The following is a 24,581-nucleotide window of genomic DNA, read 5'->3' as shown; positions in this document are numbered from 1 at the left end:
TCTCAGCAATACAATGATCTAAGACAATTTCAAAAGACTCATGATGGAAAGAAGATTGGGAGTCAGGGAGAGAATATTGGGGTAATTAAAAGCAATTTGTAATTTTCCAAAGTCAATCTAGCCCTGTCTTCTCCTCCTAGCCAGTTCAGGTCCAATTCATTCTCCAATTGCAGTGTTTGTCTAAGATACACATACACACACATATATAAAGATAAACATATATATGTGTATGTATATATATATATATATATACATATATACATGTTTGTGTGTATATGTATTTGTACATACATATAAATATTTATACATGCACATGTATACATATACATATATTCTGGGGTGAGAAAATGCTAAGAATTACCCAGTTTTTAGACAATCTGTAAACATTAACTTAGCTATTGGTACTCTAAATGTAAGATCCAAGGACCAATGAATGAGCATACTACTATAAGCACTAAATTATATTAATCTTGGCATTCTCTCTATAAATGAAACCAGAAGACGGAAGTTGTGGCTAAATGGAAGTATGGCTCATGGGTCCTCCTTGGTGAGGAAAATGAAGGAAACAGCAGAGCAATTGCAGGCACAGAATATAATTTCATTAGATTTTTGGTCATTTCATATTGCAATACTCACAATAATTGTTTGCAAAAAAAAACCTCTTGTGAAAATAATTATAACTTATGTACCAATATCTGTTGCAGAGAATGAAGAGATGTTCTATAAAGTTTAAAGACCTTCCAAATCAAATCAATATGCATTTTGAAATTCCATTATTCCAGTTCAAATGTGGGAATAAGTGAAGAAAGTGAAAAATTTATTGGTAAACATGGATCAACAATGAGGACTGAGAGAACCCAAAGATTTGTAAACTACATGGAGTCTTCATATCATGGTTACTTCCTTTGAGAAAATAATTGGAACTGGACATGAAGAATACATGACATAAGTATACATTATGAAATGAAATTAATTATATTCAACATATGTGAAATTATTCCTATCTAATACATCTAAAAGTAGTAAAAATTACATTTATATTGGGCTTTAAGGTTTAGAAAGCACTTTACATACATTATCTCATTTGAGTCTCAAATCAATCCTGAAAGCTGTATACTCTATTCTATTTTATAGGTGAGCAAATTGAGGCTCAGAGAGGTTATGTGATTTACTCATGGTCACAGAGAGAGTAAGTGCCAGAGGTAGGATTTTAATCCAGGTCTTCTTGAAGACAAATTAACAAGGTACACAGTAGACCAAGCCACCTCTCCAACAACCTCCATAATTGGAGGGTTTGCTTTAAAAAAGTCTGATAAGTTTATTTTACTGACAAAGGAAACACCGTTAAGCTGCATGGATAATCCATCTGTGGCTGAAAATAAAGTTCCTGCCTCCTTTGGTCTGCTACAGCTGAGTTATCACTATTTTAGTGCTGTAATTTGCTTTATAGGGTAATAATTAACAGGACAAGTCAGTTGCCAAGAAAGTAAATCACATTTTGCTGTTTTCTTCTTTTCTCATAAGATACAATCCTGGTCTTTAATTAAAGAGTAAGTTTCAAGGGCACTATCATCTGGCGAAACTGTGGAACATTTCAGCAAGGGAAAACCTGCTGAAATCTTCAATGCACAATTCCTTCTTCTAAATTGAGAATTAGCACAGGTGACATTAAAATGAATTGTTTTTCTTAAAAGTGTCCTACCATCTTCATCTCTCTTCTCTACACAACTCCCCCATCCCTCATCTGTCTTTTCCTCTCCCTCTCCCCATGAATAAATTGTATTGCTCCCAAACCAAATACTATATGGGACATTTCTGTAACAAAGAATTTTAGGTCTGGAATGGCTTAGAGATCATCATATCCAATCCTCTGCTTTTACAGATGAGGAAGTGAGGCCCAAAGAGAAGTACCTTGTCCAAGGCAATATAGTTTGTTAGCAACAAAGCTGGTACAAAGAAACAGGTATCCGAACTCCCATCTGGAATCTCCACTACTTCATACTACCTACTTTGTCCACATCACTGGCCAATGCTTCTTCCTCAGCCTCCTTCTTACTAGTTTGTCTCTAACCTCAGGGTTCCTCATTGGCTATGCAATATGTATATTAATTCTCTCTCTCTCTCTCTCCATATATGTGTGTGTGTGTATTTATGTATATATGTATGTATGAATGTGTATATGTGTGTGTGTGTATGTATTTAGTCAGAACTACCTTTCAGCTAACTTTATCTTCCTCTTGCCCTCATCACCCCCGAATTCCTGTTGCCTCCTCATTCTCCTTTCCTTCTCACACGATTGGGTGTTCTTTCCTTATTGTTTTTAAGCTATGAATACTTCCAGTTCACCCTGTCTCCTCGATGCCCACATCACAGCCTTTCTCCCTCTTTTCTTCCTCTCCTCATTCTTGGAGGTTCTTGGAGCATCCACTCTGTATACCAGAGCCACTTCTTTAGCTTCTCCCAATCCCTGAACCTACTGTTATTCTGCTGGAGGGAGGCGGGAGAAAAGGGTTGGGGGCGCGGCCAAGAGACCAAACTGCACCTCTCAGATCCAAAGCTCTACTGCTTGACGTCACAGAGACTTGTCTGTCAGCTTCCTAGAGGGCATTCTCTCTCACTCTCCCTTTCTCTCTCCTATCTCTCGCTCACACACGGAGAGCTGAGAGCGGGAAGCAAAGCAAAACACCTACGATTACTGTGAGCTCAGGCTCACGTTACCTCCTGCTCACACTCTGAACCAGTCATTAGCAAGACAAGCACCCTCTGAGCGGACAGCAGGAGCTTCAGGCGACTTATGTGAGAGCAGTCCCCATGCAAAACGAGCTTCCGCATTCCTAACTTGCCCAGGTAAGTGTCCAAACCCCCGTGAGAGAGTTTAGGAGGGTGGGCTAGGGGATAAGAGTGCCATATGCTAACGTAAATATCCATTGCCACCTTTCATCCTGCTCCTCCAGAAACCTGAGAAGGAAAACCAGGTTTTCCATTTGGTTTCTCAGCTCCGGAGCTCGGATCCTCTTTTTAGTGCACTGTATCAGAAACTTTGCTCGTCAGCACCATGGACAGCGGTCCACTACCCACTGAGCCTGTGCTGTTTTCGGCCTGCAAAGTGGCAGACACCAGCTTGTTTTTACAATTGGCCACCCTCCTGCGTGTATATGTCCACACGTGTATGCACTGCATGTATATTGGCTTGCACACACGTGATTAGCATATGTGCATGTGAACATGAACACTATCAGTTTTCACGAGGAAATGAAAATGTTATATGAGTGCGTATTTTCTCACTTTCCATGTCCTCTCTCCCTCTGTGCTTTGGGTTTCGCGGGTGGAATAGGTTAGGGTTAGGAGAGTCACTTCTCTTAGTGGAAGTTTCCGGGGCATCCTGAGCTGCACACCTGACACTTGTCTTTCTCTTTCGGTGCAGACTGCAGCTCCGGGCCAGTATGAACTTGAGTACCACCTCCCTAAACGACTCAGGGGTTGTGGATGCAGCAGCGGTTGCTGTGGAAGGAGCAGCGACAGCAGCAGCATCTGACACAACTCGATGGTTGCCCCCTGGGAGTGCGGAGTTGGGCAATGGCGCCAATGGGTCCCTGGAGCTCTCTTCGCAGCTGCCGGCGGGTTCGCCTGGGCTGCTTCTGTCGGCCATCAATCCGTGGGATGTGATGCTGTGTGTGTCCGGCACTGTGATCGCTGGTGAGAATGCACTGGTGGTAGCCATCATCTCCTCCACTCCAGCGCTGCGCACGCCCATGTTCGTACTGGTGGGGAGCCTGGCCACCGCTGACCTGCTGGCTGGCTGCGGGCTCATCCTAAACTTCGTGTTCCAGTATGTGATTCCTTCTGAGACCGTCAGCTTGCTCACTGTGGGTTTCCTGGTGTCCTCCTTTACTGCCTCCGTCAGCAGCCTATTGGCCATCACAGTGGACCGCTACCTGTCGCTCTATAACGCTCTCACTTACTACTCAGAGCGGACCCTACTGTGCGTCCATCTTATGCTGGCGGTGACCTGGGGGGTGTCCCTATGCCTGGGGCTCCTGCCAGTGCTTGGCTGGAACTGCCTAGCTGACCGTGCCTCTTGCAGTGTGGTCCGGCCGCTCACTCGCAGCCACGTGGCGCTACTGTCCACCTCCTTCTTCGTGGTCTTCGCCATCATGCTGCACCTTTACGCTCGCATCTGCAAGGTGGTTTGCCGCCACGCTCACCAGATCGCTCTGCAGCAGCACTTCCTTGCCCCACCTCACTACGTAGCCACCAGAAAGGGGGTCAGCACTCTGGCCATAGTCCTCGGGACTTTTGGAGCCAGCTGGCTCCCTTTCGCCATCTACTGTGTGGTGGGCAGTCATGAGTATCCGTCAGTGTACACGTATGCCACCTTGCTCCCTGCCACCTACAACTCCATGATTAACCCCATTATCTATGCCTATAGGAACCAGGAGATCCAGAGGTCCATGTGGCTCCTGTTCTGTGGTTGTTTCCAGTCCAAAGTGCACTTCCGCTCTAGGTCCCCCAGTGACGTGTGAAAGGGTCCTCTCTTCTCATCCCTGCACTACACAAGTTGACAACATTGGTGAACTACGCAGTGCCTGTTGATGAACTTCTAGACCCATTAGTGTGAAAGTCTCTTTAAAAAAAACAAAACCCTAAACCAACACAAAAGCTCACCAAGAAAACATGCTTCAGGTTAGCACTTTATATATACAGTGTATATATTCATGTAGATATATACAAATATTTGTATCCTCTGAGTGTTCAGGGTATTGAGCTTACAATTCTGTGAAAAAACATGTGGTTGTATACCAAAATTGTACATCACATTTGTGAAGTGAAGACATTCCAATACTGCTTAATTATAGCACTTTATTTCTAGCTGCTGAACTGCCAAAACAGTGTTGCCGTGTTGGAAAGCAGGGGAAAGAAAGTAAAATGTTGTATTTTTGTTGTATGTGATAGTATATTTTGCTGCACACACATCGATAAATTACAACATATTTTGTACACAAATAAATACATCAAATGTGTATTTGTGTATGTGTCTAATTGCAAACCCAATATTTTAAATTTGATTCATTAAAATATTTTGAAAAGCTTGGTACCGCAGTCTTCATCTAATGATATTTTTAAAGGAATATTGGGTCCTGGTAATTTTATTTGTTTTTCTTTAATTATGGTAGATAAATCAAACATAACACACTCAGGTAATAATAACATCAAACATTCTCAGAGTTGGAAAGAATTATAAAGGTTGCTTGGTTTAGTTCCTGCTGGATCAAGGAATTACCTCCACAATATACCAGACAGGTGGTTATCCAGCCTCTCCTTGGCAACCTTTTGATAGAAGAAATCCACTCTTTTCCAAGATAGCATGACAGTCTTTCAAATATTTGAGGACAATTTTTATGCACGAACCCTCTCCTCACATGTACACATGACATTACCAGTTCCTCTAAATGATCTTTGTATAGTTCCAAAGGGATGCTTCAAAAGTCCTTTCTTTTGCATATCAATTCTTAAATCTTATGGGGTTGTTGATTAAGTACTAAGTTGAGGAGTATTGGAACAAGCTATTGAGAAGCAAGACACAAATATCAACACATTCTTCTCTCATGCAGCTGTCATCTTCCAATCTGTCTGGGGAAAATTTAAAGTATTCGAAGTCCATATTGATTTAATAGAGTAATGATGGCTAGGTCCTACAAGAGTAGATTGTTCAACCTTGAAAAATAAATCAATTCTTCTAGGTCAGGATTCCAAGGTATTATTTAGTGCACTAGATAAAGGTGGTAGAAACAGGGAGGTATGGAAAGTCACTAAGTACAAAACACTTCAGACCGCAGTTCATTTGACATTTCTAAAATTGCTTGTAGAAATTATTTGTCAAATGGCTACCCGTGTACCTACCAAAAAAGTCTTGAAGACACTAGGGATTTTTTTAAACCTGGAAACAATTCTGAACTTGTATCTTCTGAAAGTGTTCAGGGCATAGAGCCTGTGTGAATCCAAGGAATCACTGATATTACTAAATTTTAGAAAACGTACACAATGACATGGACAAGCAGTTTGTTCCTAAGAAACTCAAAACACTTTTACATTTAATACTTTCTATAAAATTGGACCCTGGAAGATAAATATTCTTGTTTATTTATCAAGTTGTTTGCTGCAAAAGAATTCATCTTTCTAGCCTAAATCACAGCATCCAGCACTGTTTCTATCCATTTAACAGCTAAAGGAGTGGGCTAAAATAACAAAGGAACTGAATGTCAGCTCTTATTCTACATTTGCCAAAATTTACAAAGAGGGGGAAAAACCAGAGCTGGAACACAGAGGACAACAGAGGGCCAATGCCATGGGACATTTTTAATTACAGAAAAATATCTTACAATCAAGCAAAAATACCCTAACATTAGCAAGCAATTTGACCAGAATCCAAATAATATTTCCAACCAAAGTACTAAGATATAGATCAAAGAATCTGGTTTCTGGTTATTTCATATCATTATACTTTATCAAAATTTCAAAATTGGAAATTACCTCAGAGGCCCTGTAGTCCAATTTTTGCCTAAATAAGGAAGCTTTCTACAAGGCCTCCATCAGATACTGATATAACCTTCATTTGAAGATTTTCAGGGAGGAAAACCCATCACCTCAGAAGGCAGCCTATGTTACTGTGGATCAGTTTTAATTGTTAGGAAATTTTTCCTCATATCATGTTGAAATCTTCCCTTCGGCAGTCTCTATCCATTGATCTCATTCACAGGCCTAACAGAAATGGTTGGAAATCCCAAAAATATGAAGTTAAAAGAAGAAGATTGATCCTTGAGCATAGATCTTCCTTCCTAAACAGTTGTCTCAATTCAACAATATCATAAGCATGACATAAAAAGCCCTGGAAATGCAATAATAATAAAAGCTTGTGGTTCAAGTGTTTCAAGTCTTACAAAGCTCCACATTTGGCAATGAGGTGATGTAGTGGATAAAATGCTGAGCCTAGTATCAAATTTCACCTCAGATACTTACTAAGTTTGTAACTTGGGCAAGTCATTTAACTTCTATCTGCCTCTGTTTCCTCACCTTTAAAATAGGGACAATTTAGCATGTACCTCTAAGGATGGATATGAGGATCAAATTAAATATTTCAAAAATGCCTGGCATGTTGTAGGCTTAATAAATGCTTGTTCCTTTCTCCACTATTACATTAGATTCTCACAACAACTCAATGAGTTAGGTGCCATTATTTTCATCTTTATTTAATAGGTATAGTAGAAGCAATATCCTAATCCCATTCACCATACAACTAGTTTTTTGTTAAAAAGTATTGAGTCCATCCATGAAACTTGATTGATTCAAGGGACTGGAAAGCTCAGGCTGTTGACATCACTTTCTCATCACCTAAATACAAAACAAACATGAAGAGTACCCTTTTGGATGCTTGGCTAGTGGAAAATGATGTGAATTTGGCTCAGCTAGATTAAATTGAGGTGTACTCAATAATTACCCTCCTTGAGCATCTTTCTCCTGCTATGGTTAAGTAAATTTCCTCTTGTTAACTTTTTTTGCTTTTTTGGTGAGGTGATTGGGGTTAAGTGACTTTCCCAAGGTCGCACAGCTAGTAAGTGTTAAGTGTCTGAGGTCAGATTTGAACTCAGGTTCTTCGGACTCCGAGGACAGAGCTCTATTCACTGTGCCACCTAGCTGTCCCCTCTTGTTAACTTTTGAATGAACTCTAAGTGTCTCATTTTGTTCTAATATCTAACCTAAACTATTTTAGGATTAGCCTGAGTCACACCACCTCACCCATAACAAGAGGTGGGAAAACTGAGGCTTAGAGAGATTAAGTTATTTACCCAGAGTAACACAGCAGAGTATCCAAGGTAGAATTTGAATTCAGATCTCCCTGATTCCAAGCCACTTCAAATATGGGGGAAAATGAGTCATTTGGCCATCTGAAAGTAGTATTGCCCAAGGAGGGGATTCCTAGTGTATTAAAAGGGATAGGAGATAGGGATTGGATCTGTGTTTTCATGAAACTTGGCACTTTCTCTGCAACTTCTAGCCTTAGAGAGTTCCCTAGAATACTTAGAGGTTAAGTGACTTGTCAAGGCCCACACAGCCAGTGTGTATCAGAGAAGGGACTTAAAATCAGATCTTTCTGGCTTTGAGATCAGCTGCCTTTGTAGGGTCTGAAATGTTGTAATCAATTCATCAAAATGAAATAGTTAAGATAGAATCTGAAAAACAGAAACATAATGTTCAAGCAATGAAACTTAATTTCAAATCAAATACACTTTTCTTTATCATTCCATCCTGACTATCACATTGCAAAGATTTTTGTAGGAGCCAGTTTACTCAGTTAGAACATAACGTAATGGGGCCAAGGTTGCAAGCTCGGTCTCTTCTAAGGGTCAGTTAATTTAGCAAAGAGAAAACTCAGTTCCAGAACCATATACTATACTCATAACTTCCTATCTGCTTCCATCCTTAGTCACAAGGGAAACAAGGGAAGAGAATGCCAGCAGCTCATGGTAGAGCTAACTCCTATTCTTGGAAAAATAACTCAAAGCTTCTCTCTCACTCCCAGTGGACCAAAGGACAACAGCAGCCTCATATCAGAGGACAGAGGATTTTTTTTCCTTTACTATCAGAAGCTGCTCACTGCCAAATAAACTTTAATGAAGTATGAATTTTCAGATGCTCTGGTTTAATCTTTTCCAGTGAATTTCTTTTTTCCAAGCTTCCCTTTACTATTCCCACACAATGTTTTCCTATATTGCTCATGTTTTTGTGAAGCAGCATATTGAAGTGGTTAGAGGGCTAGCCTGTGCATTAGAAAAACATAGGCTGGAGTCCTTCAACTCCCACCCCCACATATAGTAGCTGCCTGACCTCACTTTTCCCAGAGTGGCCCAGAGAACTCTTCAAGACTGTAAGTTGTGGATGAGTTGATGAGCTACATCAGTAGAGGCAGTTTCTTGTGCTGAGACTTATTTATGCTTATATAATCAACACCCCCCCCCCAACAAAAATCAAAGTGTGAGGTAATCACAAAATTTTTTTAAAAATATATATAATTTAAACACATTTAGCTACTGCTGTCAAGAAGTGTTTACATACGATATATAGCAGTATTTCCATACTTCTCATTTACATAATTTTTGTTACATTTTTAAAATCCCCATGCTGACTTAATGTACCCATAACCAAACAATACAAATGGATATCATTTTAGTTTTGTTTTGATTTTCCCGTGGACTGGAATTTACATCAATCTAGTTGCAGCAAAATGGCCTTTCATTTTCAAACAGAGCCATGATCTGCAGGGATACCTGAGCAGAATAACATTAACACGGAATACATCATCCCTGCCTCCTCAAACTAAATCTTCTCTTCTTCCCTATAATGCCAGAGGGAAAAAAAGAAATCCCAGTCTGTGCTGGTGTATTTATCTGAGCTTACACTCAAGAAAAGAAAGGCACTCAGTAGTGGTTCGTGTTAGTGTTTTTCCTTATAAAGGTAACTTGTATCTCTTCTGTATGTATCTTGTACATATCTGTTAATAGATGTGTTGTTTCTTCTATTAGAATATAAGCTCCTGGCAGGTAGCGATTCTTTTGTTTTTTCTTCTTCGTATCTACAATTCTTAATGCAGCAACATTTAATAAATGCTTGCTGATTATTTGATTGATAGTGTTCAGTGAGAAATGCCTCATTACTTTCCTTTGGGAATTACCACTGGAGGAAATGGGGGAAGCAACTTATTGGGAAGGATACAAAAACTCACACAACCCACAAAACTAATGCTAGGCACTGTGAGCTCTGTTGTAAGTGGATGACTAAATGGATGGGAATACTAAGGTATAGACATACAGATAAAGAGTGCAAAATGGAGCAAACTATAGCTGCTCAACAGCTCCTAGAAACATCGCCAGCATTTTGGGAAATGCAGTAGAACTCCACCACAATCCTGGTTTGAGAGGGACAAGAATATCCATTGTGAAGGCTGTGTTAAAATGAAAGAAATCAAGCAATCAATTCACAAGAATCTATTAAATGCCTACTATGTTCTAGGCATTGTGTTTGTTTGCAGAGCAAGCATGATTTCATCTATAATATGATCTGATCCATGAAATATTAACACAACTTATGATAGATGGGTCTTGTATTATAACAATAGTTAATAAATATATATTAAGCCCCTATTACGTACCAGGCATCATGCTAAATTCTAAGGATAAAAATAACAAAAAAGAAAATAGTCTCTTTCCTCAAGGAGTGTATAATCTAATGGGGAAGACAATACAGAAAAGAAAGCTGAAAAGCTGAGGGGAGAAGTGGTACTTGGCATGGAGGTATGGTGGTAAAAACCAAAGAAATACAAAATGAGAAGTCAGAAAAGTCCAAAATGAGCACAGCTGGAGAAGACAAAGAAGTTCAAAATGAATGCAACCAGGTGGGAAATGAGGTGTCTGAGGGGACAAAAAAGTAAGCATTTGGCTCATAAGATAAAGTCTTTCCAAGTGTTTCAGAATCAGCAATGGCTTTACCCCCAAAAAGTTGTAGAACCCACTGAAAACAATCAAAGTGGTCTTGAAATCCACCAGAATTTTATTTGATTTAATTTAAATGATATTGAAGCAACTATTAGCCCTTAAGTCTTATTAAATGCTAAATGTACAGTTAAAAAAAAACCCAAAACAATCAGCAGTTAGGTGGAGCAATGAATAGAGCAGTGGGCCTGGAGTCAGGAAGGTCTGAATTCAAATGTAGCCTCAGATACTTACTAGCTGTGTGAGCTTGGGCAGGTCACTTAAATTCTGTCTGCTTCAATTTCCTCGACTATAAAATGAGGATAATAATAGCACCTACCTCATAGGGGTTGTTGTGAGGATCAAATGAGATAATATTTGTAATGCGCATAGTAGGTACTTAATAAATCCTTCCTTTCGTCTTCCCTTAACTATGATTTATAGGTACCACAAACTATAAATAAATTTGGGAGTGGATTTTACATTTTAGTTGACAAAAGGTTGAATTTGAGTTTGGTACATTCTGTAATGCACAAAGGTATATGAAAGACAAGAGACATATGGTAAAGACAAATGATTCATTTCACAACGTTTGGAAAAAGCATAATTTAATATATATTCCCCTTGATTTTGAAAGAAGTAGACAGCTTATGCATATAACAAACATATAAATACGTGTATGTATATGTAAATGTATATGTATGTATGTATTTTTTGAAGAACAAACCTGTAATTTTATTGGTATAGGTGCTTCCCAGGGAGAAAACTCCCTCTACTGATGCAAGTTGGAATCTATTCTGTAATAGGCTTAAGAGAGTTGCCTTTGACATTGATATGTTAAGTGACTTGCCCCAGGTCACACAACCTTTATGTGTCAAAGGCAGGACCTGAATGGGGACCTTCCTGACACCAGGACCGGCTCTTTATTCATTTGACCTTGTTGCCTCTCATATATATACAAATATTTGTATGTGTATGTTATATACACACATGTACAGAGAGAGAGAGCTCACTTTCCTTTTAAGCTGATTGTATCTACATATACAGAATGAGATTTTAAAGGGCTAATTTAAGACCAAGAGTCCTTTCTCCACAGCACACATGTGGAGGCCGACCCTTCATTTTCAACAAGGGATAAAATTTATAAAACCTCTTGATGCATGACTACTCTTTCTCTCCTGGACATGCTCACTACTTTTGCTTGGACAGAATCACCTCACCTGAACTGATCTGATGCAAGAATTGTTTTAGTGTCTCTCTTTTCTGTTACTCTAGCATGCTATTCAAAGGGGTGGTCATGTCTGTCTTCATAACATGTCTATTGGCCACTCTTACCCTTTTGGACTGAATATGGGATTGCATAGGTCAAATGGAACTCTCAATGAGGAAACTCTCTGTGCCACCACAGATCAGAATCTGCTCTACAATTTAGTCTTTAAGAATGGTCTGGGGCACTGAAAGGCTATAGAAGTTGCCTGGAGTCACACAGCCAGTACATTGCAGAGGAGGGATTCTGGTCCAATTCTCCCCCATTAAACTGTGAGCTCTTTGAGGGCAGGGACTGTCTTTTTCCTTTCTTTGTATCCCCAGAACTTAATACAGACACATAGTTGATGCTTGTTCAGTCATTTCAATCATGTCTGACTCTCTGTGACCTCATTTCAGGTTTTCTTGGCAAAGATACTGGTGTAGTTTGCCATTTCCTTCTCCAGCTCATTTTACAGATTAGGAAATTGAGGCAAATAGGGTTCAGTGACTTGCCCAGGGTGACACAGCTAGTGTTTTGAGGCCAGATGTGAACTTAGGCAGATGAATCTTCCTGGTTCCCTGCCCAGTCCTCTATCCAGTACATCACCTATGTTTATTGACTGATTGACTTCCTAACTCCAATATAGACTCTCTATTCACTACAACACACAACTACCCTTGCTCTCCACCTGCCCCCCCCCCTGCCCTTTACTCTTTCATAAAGGCACATGCAGGAAGAATGATCCATCACCTTTCAGTTTCAGACCAGCTTCAGTATCATCAAGATTCCCGAAAGCAGGGGCAAATACTGGACAAAGCCAGACAAACAGGAATCAATAACATTTGACAAGGTCAGTCAAACATAGAGTCTACAATTTAAATAGTGGAAGAAGAAAGATTTAAAGAGTCTAGCCAAGTCAGGTGCCAGGTAAATTCATTACTGTGTTGGGAGGGATAAGGTAAAGCTGAAGTCAGGTCTAGTCAGGTCTAGTCAGGTCTGGCAGGTACTACACTCAATAGTAATAATAACTCACATTTGCAAAGCATTTACCCTGCCACGACCCTTTGAGGTAGATGTTATGTACATGCCAAGGGTCTCTGATGTTTGGTGCGTTTTCATGAACAACTAAGGGAAAGAAGTTTTGCTCAGCTAAACAACTGAGGTGTCCTCAATGCCTGTTCTTGTTGAATATCCTTCTCCTGCTATTGTGCTGTTTAATAAGGAGTTTTGCTAGCTCCTTACTAAGCTAAATAAACCTCTTTTTGTTAACTGATGACTGACCTTTGAGTATCTCATTTTGTTTCAGTGTTGAACCTAGACCACTAGGGGATTGATCTGAGTCAGGCTCAACCTAAAAGAAAGTTTTACAAAGTATTTTCTTCTACATGAGGCAGTTAGTAGATGGATTATTGCCTTCATTTTACAGAAGAGCAAACAGAGGCTCAAGGAGGTAAGTGTTTTGATCAAAATATAGTGAATAAGTGTCAAAAGTAGAACATGAATCCAGGTCAGGATTCTTTTTTGTTGTTTTGTGTCCACTTGCCCTTTAATTTAAAAGTCAGCTAGGTAGCATAGGGGATAAAGCCTGGGCTTGGAGTCAAGAGTTAAAATATGGACTTGGACACTTATTAGGTATGTGACCCTTGGACGAGTCACTTTACCTCTTTCTGCCTCAGCTTCCTCATCCAAAAAATTAATAAAATCCATTAAAAACAGCACATATCTCCCAGGACTGGGAGACAGAGTGCTACTCAGATATAGAAAGCAGAGCTTCAAGTGCTATTCCTGTTGATAACAACCTCTGTCTTGAGCCCATCCACCATCTTTCTGGTCTTCCATTTAAGCCCAGCTCTACTAGAATGTCTGAAGATGTTCCACACCCTCAAAGAATTAGAAGGAAGGGATTAGAAGCCACAGTTGTCCACTCAGAGCTTCCTACTCAAGCCAGGGTTGCCACCTCTCTTTCTTTCTAGCTGCCCTCTTCTTCTTCTTTTTTTTTTTTTTTGGCAATTGGCGTTAAGTGACTTGCCCTGGGTCACACAGCTAGTAAGTGTCAGATGTTTGGTCTGAGGTCAAATTTGAACTCAGGTCCTCCTGACTTCAGGGCCAGTACTGTATCCACTGCGCCACCTAGCTGCCCCTGCACTCCTCTTTTTGCCACAGCCTCAGTCTGGGCACTGGGGCATTCACTTATCACCACCATAACTGCCTTATAGGGGGCACTGATCTCTTTCTTCTCTTAGTTCAACGGAGATAGATCCTCATTCCCCTAAATTTTTCCAAAGGAACTTTACAAGGAATTTTAAAAAATAATAATACCTTGCATTTATATATGTATAACAAACATTTTATAAATATTATCTGATTTAACCCTCAACAATCCTGGGAGATATGTGCTATTTTTAATGGATTTTATGAATTTTTTTGGATGAGGAAGCTGAGGCAGAAAGAAGTAAAGTGACTTAACCAAGGGTCACATAGTAGTAAGTGTCCAAGTCCAGATTTTAATTCTTTTTTTTTAATTCTTTTTTTCAGATTTTAATTCTTGACTCCAAGCCCAGTCTCTATCCCCTTTGCTACCTAGCTGACTTTTAAATTAAATGGCAAGTGGACACGAAATGACAAAAAAGAAATTACCAACACAAAAATAGATGAGTTTATGGAATAATTACTCTCCCAAGGTTGCTAAAGTCTAGTCAATGACTGGCTGGGCTGACTCAGCTTATGGGGCACCTTACTCTTCTCCCTAGTCTTCATATTAACCCTATCTAGGTCTGATGCTAAACTACGCTACACAAATTACTAGCTTGTGGTAGATTGAGATTGGAACCCCTCTTAGGTATGACAGAATTCTCATCCTCTCAACTATCCACAGCGCTGACAACCTCAACTATCTATAACATAGTTCTAGATCAGAAATGGAGAGGAAAAAAAAATAGCTGTCAGGTAAATCATGCTTGAAAGTTGACAAAGCATTCCATATATATGGTCTCATTTTATCCACCTATGAGCTAGGTATTATTGTTCACTTTTTTAAAAAATAGGTGAGGAAAATGAAGCTCAAAAGTAAAAGGAGCTTTGCAGGGTTGCACAGCTAGTCAGTATTCAAGGCAAGATTCAAGCCCAGATTTCGCCTGACTCCAAATCTAGACCCTTTCCATTTCACTGGAAATGGGACCTAAGTAACTAAGATAGATGGCACAAAATCCATGCTTAAAGTTAATTTATTCTACTCATAGGCAGGTCCCTCACTCACATTTATACTTGAGTCACACTATTCTAATAATCTTGGTTATCTGGTTTTCAAAGCTCACAGAAGATTTGAGGTGAGAAATTATATGTGAAGAAGGGAAATGGCTACACGGACAGCCATAAGAAGAGGCAACTAACAACAAAGAAAGAGGGAGAAGAAAGAAAAAACCAGACAAGAATTCAAAAGATATAGCATTCTGGGCCCATTTAGTGGAAGAGAATGGACACTTCATTACACCTTGAGCATCATAGTATTATTTCCAGGGAAGAAAACTTTATGTCTAGTTGTTGCCTTGAGTCATCAAAGAAAGGCTAAATTATATGTGGTATATTCTGCTTTAGAAAGGCAGGAAATTATATAATACAGTTCAGAAAAAGCAGTCTGAAATGGTTAATTTTTTTAAAAAAGTTAATGCATAGCAACATCTCAGCTATGTGGAAAACAGTTATCCAGAAAAATTCCTTGAAGATTACAGAAAGATGAAATTTTACTGTATGTGAAAATATTCATTTAAAGTATTCTATTTTTGAAAAAGGAATAATTCAACATGATCCAAGGCAGGACAGAAGCTTACCTTTGCACCATTTAGGATCATAGTATTATTGATGTACATACAGCTGGAAGGAACCATAGGGGTCATTGAATCCAACCCCCTCATTTTTAAGATGAATAAACTGAGGCACAAAAAAGTTAAGTGATTTGTGTGGGGCCACACAAGTATGTGTCTGAGGTAGGATTTGAACCCAAGTCTTCTTAATTATAAGACCAGCACCGTACCTACTCTTCTATAAAAAGGGTTTACAAGTTGGAGGCAATATGAGGCAGGGGAAGAAGTCCTGCATTTGGAATCAAAGGAGTCAAAGGGCATCCCTTTTAATACTGAAATTAATACTTATTACCTGTGTGACATGGTTATGAGACCTTTCACCATCCTAGTCATCCTTCTCTGGATTCCCTCCAAGAATTGGATAACTATCTGTTGGAAAAATCAGGTGCCTTCTTTGTAATTGCCTAGAGCAACTTGCCTAGGATAATACAATCAGTATGTGATAGGGGTAGGACTTATACCAGGCTCCCCTGGTTCCAAGGTCAGCTCTTTACTGCAACACACTGACTCATATTACACTTTATCTTTCTTCAAATATGTATTTTAATGGTTGTCATGGGGAAGAGGAATAAGATGCTGTACTGTATTCTTGGCACCAGAAAGCAAAACAGGAAGCAATTGGTAAAAGTGATAGGGAGGAATACCTTAGTGCAATGCAAGGGAAAAATTCTTTTAAAAATTTTAAAATTTCTTTTAAAAAAATACCATAAGTCTTTTGTTTCCATAGGATATATATATATATATATATATATATATATATATATATGCATATATATTAATTAAATATATACACATCCATAGATATACATATATATATTTAAAGTCATATTTAAAGAAATACAAATACCTACAAACAGTTAGTTACTTTACTTGGGAATCTTCAACTACTACCATTCTCTGCTCAGTCTAACTTTGCTTTTTCTCTTAGAATTCTTTGGATCCTTCTAATTAACTTCAAATGTCTCCTTTATGTCTGCAATCTCTCTACGGTTCTGAAACTTCTGGAAATATTTATTTATTTATTTATTTATTTTGTGGTGCTTTATTTTCCCCCAAATATACGTAAAAACAATTTTAACATTCATTTTAAAAATTCTGAGGTCCAAGTTCTTTCCCTCCCTCCTTTCCCTCTCTACTCCCTGAGACAGTAAGCAATCTGATACAGGTTATGCATGTGAAATCATATAAAACACATTTCAATATCAGTAATTTAGTGGAAGAAAATTTTAGTCAAAAAGAAGGAAGGGAGGAAGGAAGGAAGGAAGGAAGGAAGGAAGGAAGGAAGGAAGGAAGGAAGGAAGGAAGGAAGGAAGGAGGGAGGAAGGAAGGAAGGAAGGAAGGAAGGAAGGAAGGAAGGAAGGAAGGAAGGAAGGAAGGGAGGGAGGAAGGAAGGAAGGAAGGAAGGAAGGAAGGAAGGAAGGAAGGAAGGAAGGAAGGAAGGGAGGGAGGAAGGAAGGAAGGAAGGAAGAATGAAGGAAGGAAGGAAGGAAGAAAGGAAGAAAGAAAGAAAGAAAGAAAGAAAGAAAGAAAGAAAGAAAGAAAGAAAGAAAGAAAGAAAGAAAGAAAGAAAGAAAGAAAGAAAGAAAGAAAGAGATACTATACTTTGATTTGTATCCAGACTCCTTCAGTTCTTTCTCTGGAGGCAGATAGAAATTTTCATTTTAAGTCCTTTGTGATTGTCTTGGATCATTATATTGCTGAGAATAGTTAGTTCATTCACAGTTGTTCATCATACAATGTTGTTACTACATACAATGTTCTAACTATTCTTGCTTCGCTCTGCATTTATTCACATAAGCCTTTCCAGGTTTCTCTAAAATCATCCTGTTTGTCATTCCTCGTAGCATAATAGTATGATAATCACACACCACAACTTGTTCAATTGATGGGCATCCTCTCAATTGAAGTAAATTTTCTTAACAGTTAACAAAAATGGATTGGGCTGCCCCATAAGGTAGTGAGTTCCCCATTGCTGGAGGTCTTCAAGTATAGGCTATATGATCACTCACCAGGGATGTCTTAGACAAAATCAATGATTTGAGTATGGATTGAACTAGATAGTTCCTGGAAGGCCCTTCTAACTCTTTGTTTCTGTGATTCTGTTTTTCATCTGCATCAATAAAGAGAGCATTGTGATTCCATGTATTCATTATCATCAAGCCAATAACTGCTGATCAGTAACTCAGCAAATCATTAAGCAACATGAAAGCTCACTTAGAACAAAAAAGCAGAATCACCATTAATGAACACAAACCAAAATGGAAAATAAATGCAAAAACATGCCTTTGTTTAGTTCAGTTTAAAGGACCAAACATCATCTTAAGCTGGAAATGAAACAGTTTGATTGAGAGAAATACACATTAATGAATTCTGTACCTGCCAAAGTCTAAAGTAACTTCCACTAAATGTCTGTCGACTGCCCTCATTCTTCTTTTACCAACATAAAAGATAGACTAAGAAAAAATCATGCCACTTCCACTAACTTAACACTAGAACAGTCCCCACAGTCTGTAGATTGTAGACTGTTTTCTACAATTTCATAGCAAATAAGAAACTGAATATGTAAAAATCAAGATTCTATTAATGCATTCATTCATTCACTCATTCATGTGATAAAAGGGAACACAGAAGATTTCTCCAGAATAAATTTTGCTCCATTTTATTCTTTCATTCATTCATTCATTCACCTGGGGATCAAACACCTACTATTTGCTAGATGTGTTGCTCCACTTGGTCTTGTGATCACTATTTGGTGGCCTGTCTCTGCTAGGAGTTGTTCCTTGGGTTACCATTGGGTATCTCTGTTTTGCAGAAAGTTGTTAAATTTCTCTACTACTAGCTTCTTTGCTTCTTCTCTTCAGGGACACCTATTGGTTATATTCACTCCTGTCAGCTACGGTGGTGACTACAAAGCCTCTCCCAGTCAAGGACAGATTGACAGCTCTTTAGTCAGAGCCAGGGGCTATAAGCCACCATACCTGACAAAACGGAAGTCAAACAGATAGATATACAGAAAGTTAAAGCACTTATTAAAAAATTACTATGTGCCAGGTACATAGCATTGGAGATATACATACAAGCAAGTAAGACAGTCCCCACCCTTAAGGAGCTTATATTCTGGAGTCAACTTGCATATTCTTTCAATCTATACATTTTTTGTATTCAGAAGTCCTATATGTTTTTAAAAATTATTTCTCTCATCATTGTGTTCAGGTTATTTTATTTGTCACGTTCTTCTGGGAGACCTATAGTCCTTAAATTGACTCTACACATTCTGTCTTCAAGATCAATATGTTTTGTTTGTATGGAGATCATGTTTTCTTATAACTATTGCTTTTTGCTTCTCTTTTTCCAGACTGCTGTTTACTTCTGTGTATTTGCATTACCAATTAGTTATTCTGTCTTTTGTTTCTGTGGTGAAGTTTACCACTATGGATTTATTTTTGCCTATTCTGCTGATTATTTCTACTATATAGTCCACAAATTCTGGTTTTATAGTTCTTATTCCTATTCTAAACCATTCAAGAGCATTCCGATGTGGTTCTGGGCCCATTTGGAAATCCACGGGTTCTTCTGTATCTTCAGATATTGAACTCCTTGAAAATTAGAATTTGACAAATAGAAGCTAATGACTCCATGATACATCAAGAAACAATAAAACAAAGTCAAAAGAATGAAAAAATAGAAGAAAATGTGAAATATCTCATTGGAAAAAACAACTTGTAACAGATTGAGGAGAGATAATTTTAAAATTATTGGACCATCTGAAAGTCATGATCAAAGAAAGAGCCTAGACATCATATTTTGAAAAATTATACAAAAATAACCCCACCTGTCCTGATATCTTAGATCCAGAGGGTAAAATAAAAATTGAAAGAACCCACTGATCACCTCCTGAAAGAAAACCCAAAACAAAAACTCCCAGCAATATTATAGCCAAATTCCAGAGCTCTCAGGTCAAGAAGAAAATATTGCAAACAGGCAGAAAGAAACAATTCAAATGTCATGGAGCCACAGCCAAGATCACACAAATTTTAGTAGCTTCCATGTTACAGAAGGAGAGGAGTTGGCATGTGATATTCTTGAAGGCAAAGAAGCTAGGATTACAAACAAGAATGACCTACCCAGTGAAATTAGGCATAATCCTGGGGGGAGGGGGGAATGGACATTTAATGAGGACTTTCAAGCATTCCTGATAAAAAGACAAGAGCTGAATAGAAAATTTGGCATTCAAACACAAGACTCAAGAAAAGCATAAAAAGGTAAACATAAAAGAGTAATCATAAGGGACTCAAAGCTAAACTATTTATATTTCTATATGGAAAGATGATATGTAACCCATAAGAAATTTTATGATGGGCATGAGTGTGAATCAATTGCGTTGAGATTATCTCCAAAAACAAAATGGAGTGAGAAAGAGGGAGATACACTGGGAGAAAGAAGAAAGGAGAGTCAGAATGAGGAAAATTTTCTGACACAAAAGAGGCACAGAAGAAATAGCTTTTACGATTGAGGGAGAAATGGGGGAATGTGGCAAACAATGCTTGAACCCTCTCTTTCATTAGAATTGGTTCAAAGAGGAAAATGTATATGTGTATGTGAGCATGCATATACATACACACATGCACACACATGCATGCACACACACACACACACACACACCCACACACACACACACACAGATGTAGAACTCTATCTTACCCAACAGGGAAATGTGAGGAAAAAGGTATAAGAGAAAGAGGGGGACAGAGATGATAAAAGGGAAGGTACATTGAAAGAGGCAGTGGTCAGAAGCAAAACAGACTTTTGGGGAGGGACCACATAAAAAGAGAGAGAGAAGAAGAAACAGAAGAAAATGAGATGAAAGGAAATACACAATAATCCTAACTGTAAATGTGAGTGGGATGAGCTCATCCATAAAATGGAAGTGGGTAGCAGAATGGATTAGAAACCAGAATCCAACAGTATATTCTTCACAAGAGACATACACAGTTAAAATAAAGGGCTGGAGAAGAATCTAATGCTTCAGCTGAAGTAAGAAAGGGCAGGAGTAGTATTCTCAATCTTAGACAAAGCCAATGTAAAAAAAGACTTAATTAAAAGAGATAACCAGGGAAACTACATTTTGCTAAAAGGTACCATAGATAATGAAGTAATATAAAAAAATTTTACAGCAAGTTTCTCCAATAAAGGCCTGATTTCTCAAATACATAGAGAATTGAGTCAAATTTATAAAAATAAGAGCCATTCCTCAATTGATAAATGGTTAAAGGATGTAAAAAGGCAGTTCTCAGCAGAAATCAAAATTCTCTATAGTTATATGAAAAAATGTTCTAAATCACTATTGATTAGAGAAATGCAAATTATAGCAACTCTGAGGTACCACCTTACACCTATCAGACATGACAAATGTTGGGAAGAATGAAGAAAAATAGGAACATTCATAAACTGTTGGTAGAGTTGTGAACTGGTCCAAACATTTTGGAGAATAATTTGAAATTATGCCCAAAGTATTATAAAATTATGTATACCCTTTGGCCCAGAAATATCACTACTAGGTTTGTACCCCAAAAAGATCAAAGAAAGAGGGACCTATATGTACAAAAAATATTTATAGCAGCTCTTTTTAAGGTGGCAAAGAATTGGAAAAGAATTGATTGCTCATCAGTTGGGAAATGGCTGAACAGTGTGTGGGCAAAGGGTAGGAGGGAGGGATAGAATTTGGAACTCAATATGTAAAATGAAAAACAATGTTAAAATAAATAAATAATGAATTTTTTTAAAAAGTGAAAAAAATTGTATCTTTTGCTTTGATCTTACATGATCAAAAGCTTCAAAATGATGCAAAGGGCATTGATGAGGACTGAGAAAAGACCATTAACTTTGGCAATTAATTTAATCATTGGTAATTTTGAGGATGGAAGTTTCAGTTGAATTATGAGATTAGAAGCCTATTTTCTTTTTTTTCATCAGTACTTTTTGGGGACTCCTTTAGCAAGCTGTTGACTCGTTTTTCATTATTTTCTTGCATCACTCTCATTTCTCTTCCCAGTTTTTTGTCTACTTTTCTTACTTGCTTTTCAAAATCCTTTTTGAGCTCTTCTATGGCCTGAGACTGATTCACATTTTTCTTGGAGCCTTTTGATATAGGAGCTTTGACTTTGTTGTCTTCTGGTTGTATGTTTTGATCTTCTTTTTCACCAAAGTAAGACTCTATAGTCTGAGTTTTTTCCCACTGTCTGCTCATGTTCCCAGCCAACTACTTCACTTTTTAAACTCTTTGAGGTAGAGCTCTGCTTCCAGTGTGGAAGGTGTACTGTCCCAAGCTTCATGCATTTTGTGCAGCTGTTTTCAGAGATACTTCTAGGGACCTGTAAATTTTCAGCTCTTCCAAGGTGGTGTGATCAAAGTCGAGGTGTTTACTCCTTTCCTGGCCTGCTCTCTGGTCTATGAGTGACCACAAGCACTCTTTTCTGCCTTGGAACTGTGAGGAGGATTCGCTCTCCACCTGCCATGAGCTCTACCATGCCAGCTCTCCTTCTCACCCCAGGATCACTACCCAGAACTGTGACCCAGATCCAAGCATGAGCAAAACAAGAGAATCCTGTCTCAGTGCCTGCAAAGAGATCTCTGTAATCCCCCTCTGATCAGCCGCTAGATTCCCCCCACCATCTCTGGGCCAAGAGCTCCAAAAGCAGCTGCTACTGCTGTGGCAGCCACCCCAGGGCTGTGCTAGGTCCAGGACTAGACTTAGTTCTTCTCTCACCCAGGTCCACCGACCTTTTCCACTGATCCAAATTGTCTTTGGAGTTTTTGGGTTGGGAAGTTTGGAAACTGCCACAGCTGCTTGTGATTCAGTCCCCTGAGGTCTGCTCTGGGTTTGCTCTGGCCTCATCTTTGTGTGCATGGCCCACACTGAATTGTGCTCCTCTCCCAGCCCAGTGCAACAGACCTTTCTCATCAACCATCCAGGTTGTCTTGGGCTGGCAATTTGTTTCACTCTGTCTTTTGGTGGGTTTTGCTGCTCTAGAATTTGTTTAGAATTATTTTTTTACAGGTATTAGGAGAGGTTTAGGGGACAGCTCAAGCAAGGCACTGTTTTGACTCCGCCATCTTGGCTTCATCCCCAGAAGCCTACTTTCTTCTGGAACATTCCACTTGTTCCTCTTTATCATTATAACATCAGCTACCAACAATAATAAAGTAAAAGGTACAACACTATTGATAGACTGATATTCCTAAAATGTAATTTCCTTACTCAAAAATCTTCTGGAAGAAAACCCAAGATTCTCCACCTGAAATTAAAGCTTTCCCCTATCTGGCTCCCATCTACTTTTCCAGTCTTATCTCGTAGTAGTCCAGTCATCTTCCCCACCTCCTCCCCACAGAAACCTTAGACTCTGTCCCTGGACCCACCCTGCCTTTTCACAGGTGACCTTTTGCATTGTCTTGCCCAGACCAAGCCTCTACTTCAATTCCTAATCACCAATTCGGGGACTCAGCACCTTCTCCTCTCCCTCTGAATTCCCTTCTTTTTTAGCTATCTTTTATCATTAGAATGTAAGCTTCTTTAGGGCAGGGCCTTTCTTGCTTGTATTTATATTCCCCAAAGCTTAGCATAGTGCTTGGCACATAACAAGCTTTTAATAAATGAACTATCTATCTATCTATCTACCCATCCTAACATACTCTCTTTTTGAAGTAAAGTATATTGCTGGCTTTTCTATTGGTCACTTTTGTTGTTTTGAACAGACCCCCATGACTAGGACATTATTCTCTCCTCATTGCTGCCTCTAGAATCCCTAGCTTCCTTTAAAACGCTGGTCATATCACACTTCCTACATAAGGATTTTCCTAATTACCCACATTTGTTAAATCTACAGCTTAGAGTAGAATCAGACTGCTGTACTTTGGCTGCAAAACATTAGGCTATAAATGCTTTCTCTTCTGTACAGAAGCATGCATATAGAAAACAGATTCTACATGGAGCCTCCTCACAGTTTGTTCCTATCAGGGAGTTCTATCATCAAGAAGGTTTAATTCCTGTTTCCCTACTTTGGAAAAGTTTGCTAGAGGCAGCAAAGTGTAGTTGGAAGAACACTGAACTTGGAATCAAAACTTCAGAAAACCTGGCTTCATGTCCCAGCCATGTAATTTTTCACCTGTGTGACCTTGAGCAAGTCATTTCACTTCATACCTGGAAAATGAAAGAAATGGTGTCAATTGGATGAGCTCTAAATTCTCTTCCAGCTCTAAATCCTATGAGTTTATGAATGGGACACTGAACAGGTAATCCCACGAAGGGCAAAAGATTTTGAAAGGTCTGGATCTTGGAGGATACTCCAATAGAAAAGGACAATGTGGGATACCATGGTCACCCAAGGTCAACCTGAGGGTACTGAGTTCAGTGAGGAAGGGACAATGTTCAAGACAAGCTTGATTAATTTCACAATCAAGCCTAAAACTGGCCCTCCTAAAGGGGTTCAAAAAACTTGCTAAGTTCACTTACTAGAAGACTCTTTGACAAACACTAGGCCAGGAAGACTGATCTTCATGAGTTCAAATCTGACCTCAGACATTTACTAGCTGTGTGACCCTGGGCAAGTCCCTTAACCCTATTTGCCTCAGTTCCTCATCTGTAAAGTGAGCTGGAGAAGGAAATGGCAAACTATTCCTGTATCTTTGCCAAGAAAACTCCAAATGGGGTCACAGAGAGTTGGACAGGACCGAAAAGGACTGAACAACAACAAGAAGGATAGCATGTAGTAGGTGGTTTTCTACCCCTTAACAATTGCCTGCTAGCCTATCTAATAGATACAATATGTGAGCTCCAATATGTGAGTCTTGAACAAAAAACTGTGAGTGAATATCAACCTATTTATTGTAGCTATAGCATGCTTTAGAATCTGAGGAATGACTTAGAAGATTTGTGTTAAATCAGAAATTCAG

The 24,581-nt window shown here is 38.9% G+C and overlaps 1 protein-coding gene across 1 annotated transcript; it reads left to right on the top strand.

Moving 5' to 3' along the window:
• Positions 1 to 283: 283 nt before the first annotated feature.
• GPR6 (G protein-coupled receptor 6) lies at positions 284 to 5,091 on the top strand. The gene is made up of 3 exons (XM_021008064.2): positions 284 to 1,963; positions 2,658 to 2,847; positions 3,425 to 5,091. Exon 3 carries the CDS (start codon positions 3,444 to 3,446, stop codon positions 4,521 to 4,523), a length of 1,080 nt encoding a protein of 359 aa, XP_020863723.1. The 5' UTR covers positions 284 to 1,963; positions 2,658 to 2,847; positions 3,425 to 3,443; the 3' UTR covers positions 4,524 to 5,091.
• The last annotated feature ends 19,490 nt before the right edge of the window (positions 5,092 to 24,581 follow it).

The sequence above is a fragment of the Phascolarctos cinereus genome, unplaced genomic scaffold (genome assembly GCF_003287225.1).
Source record: "Phascolarctos cinereus isolate Bilbo 61053 unplaced genomic scaffold, phaCin_HiC Scaffold_5;HRSCAF=322, whole genome shotgun sequence".
NCBI lineage: Eukaryota > Metazoa > Chordata > Mammalia > Diprotodontia > Phascolarctidae > Phascolarctos > Phascolarctos cinereus.
Note: the sequence above shows the minus strand (reverse complement) of the source record. Positions and strands in the feature narration are given on the sequence as shown.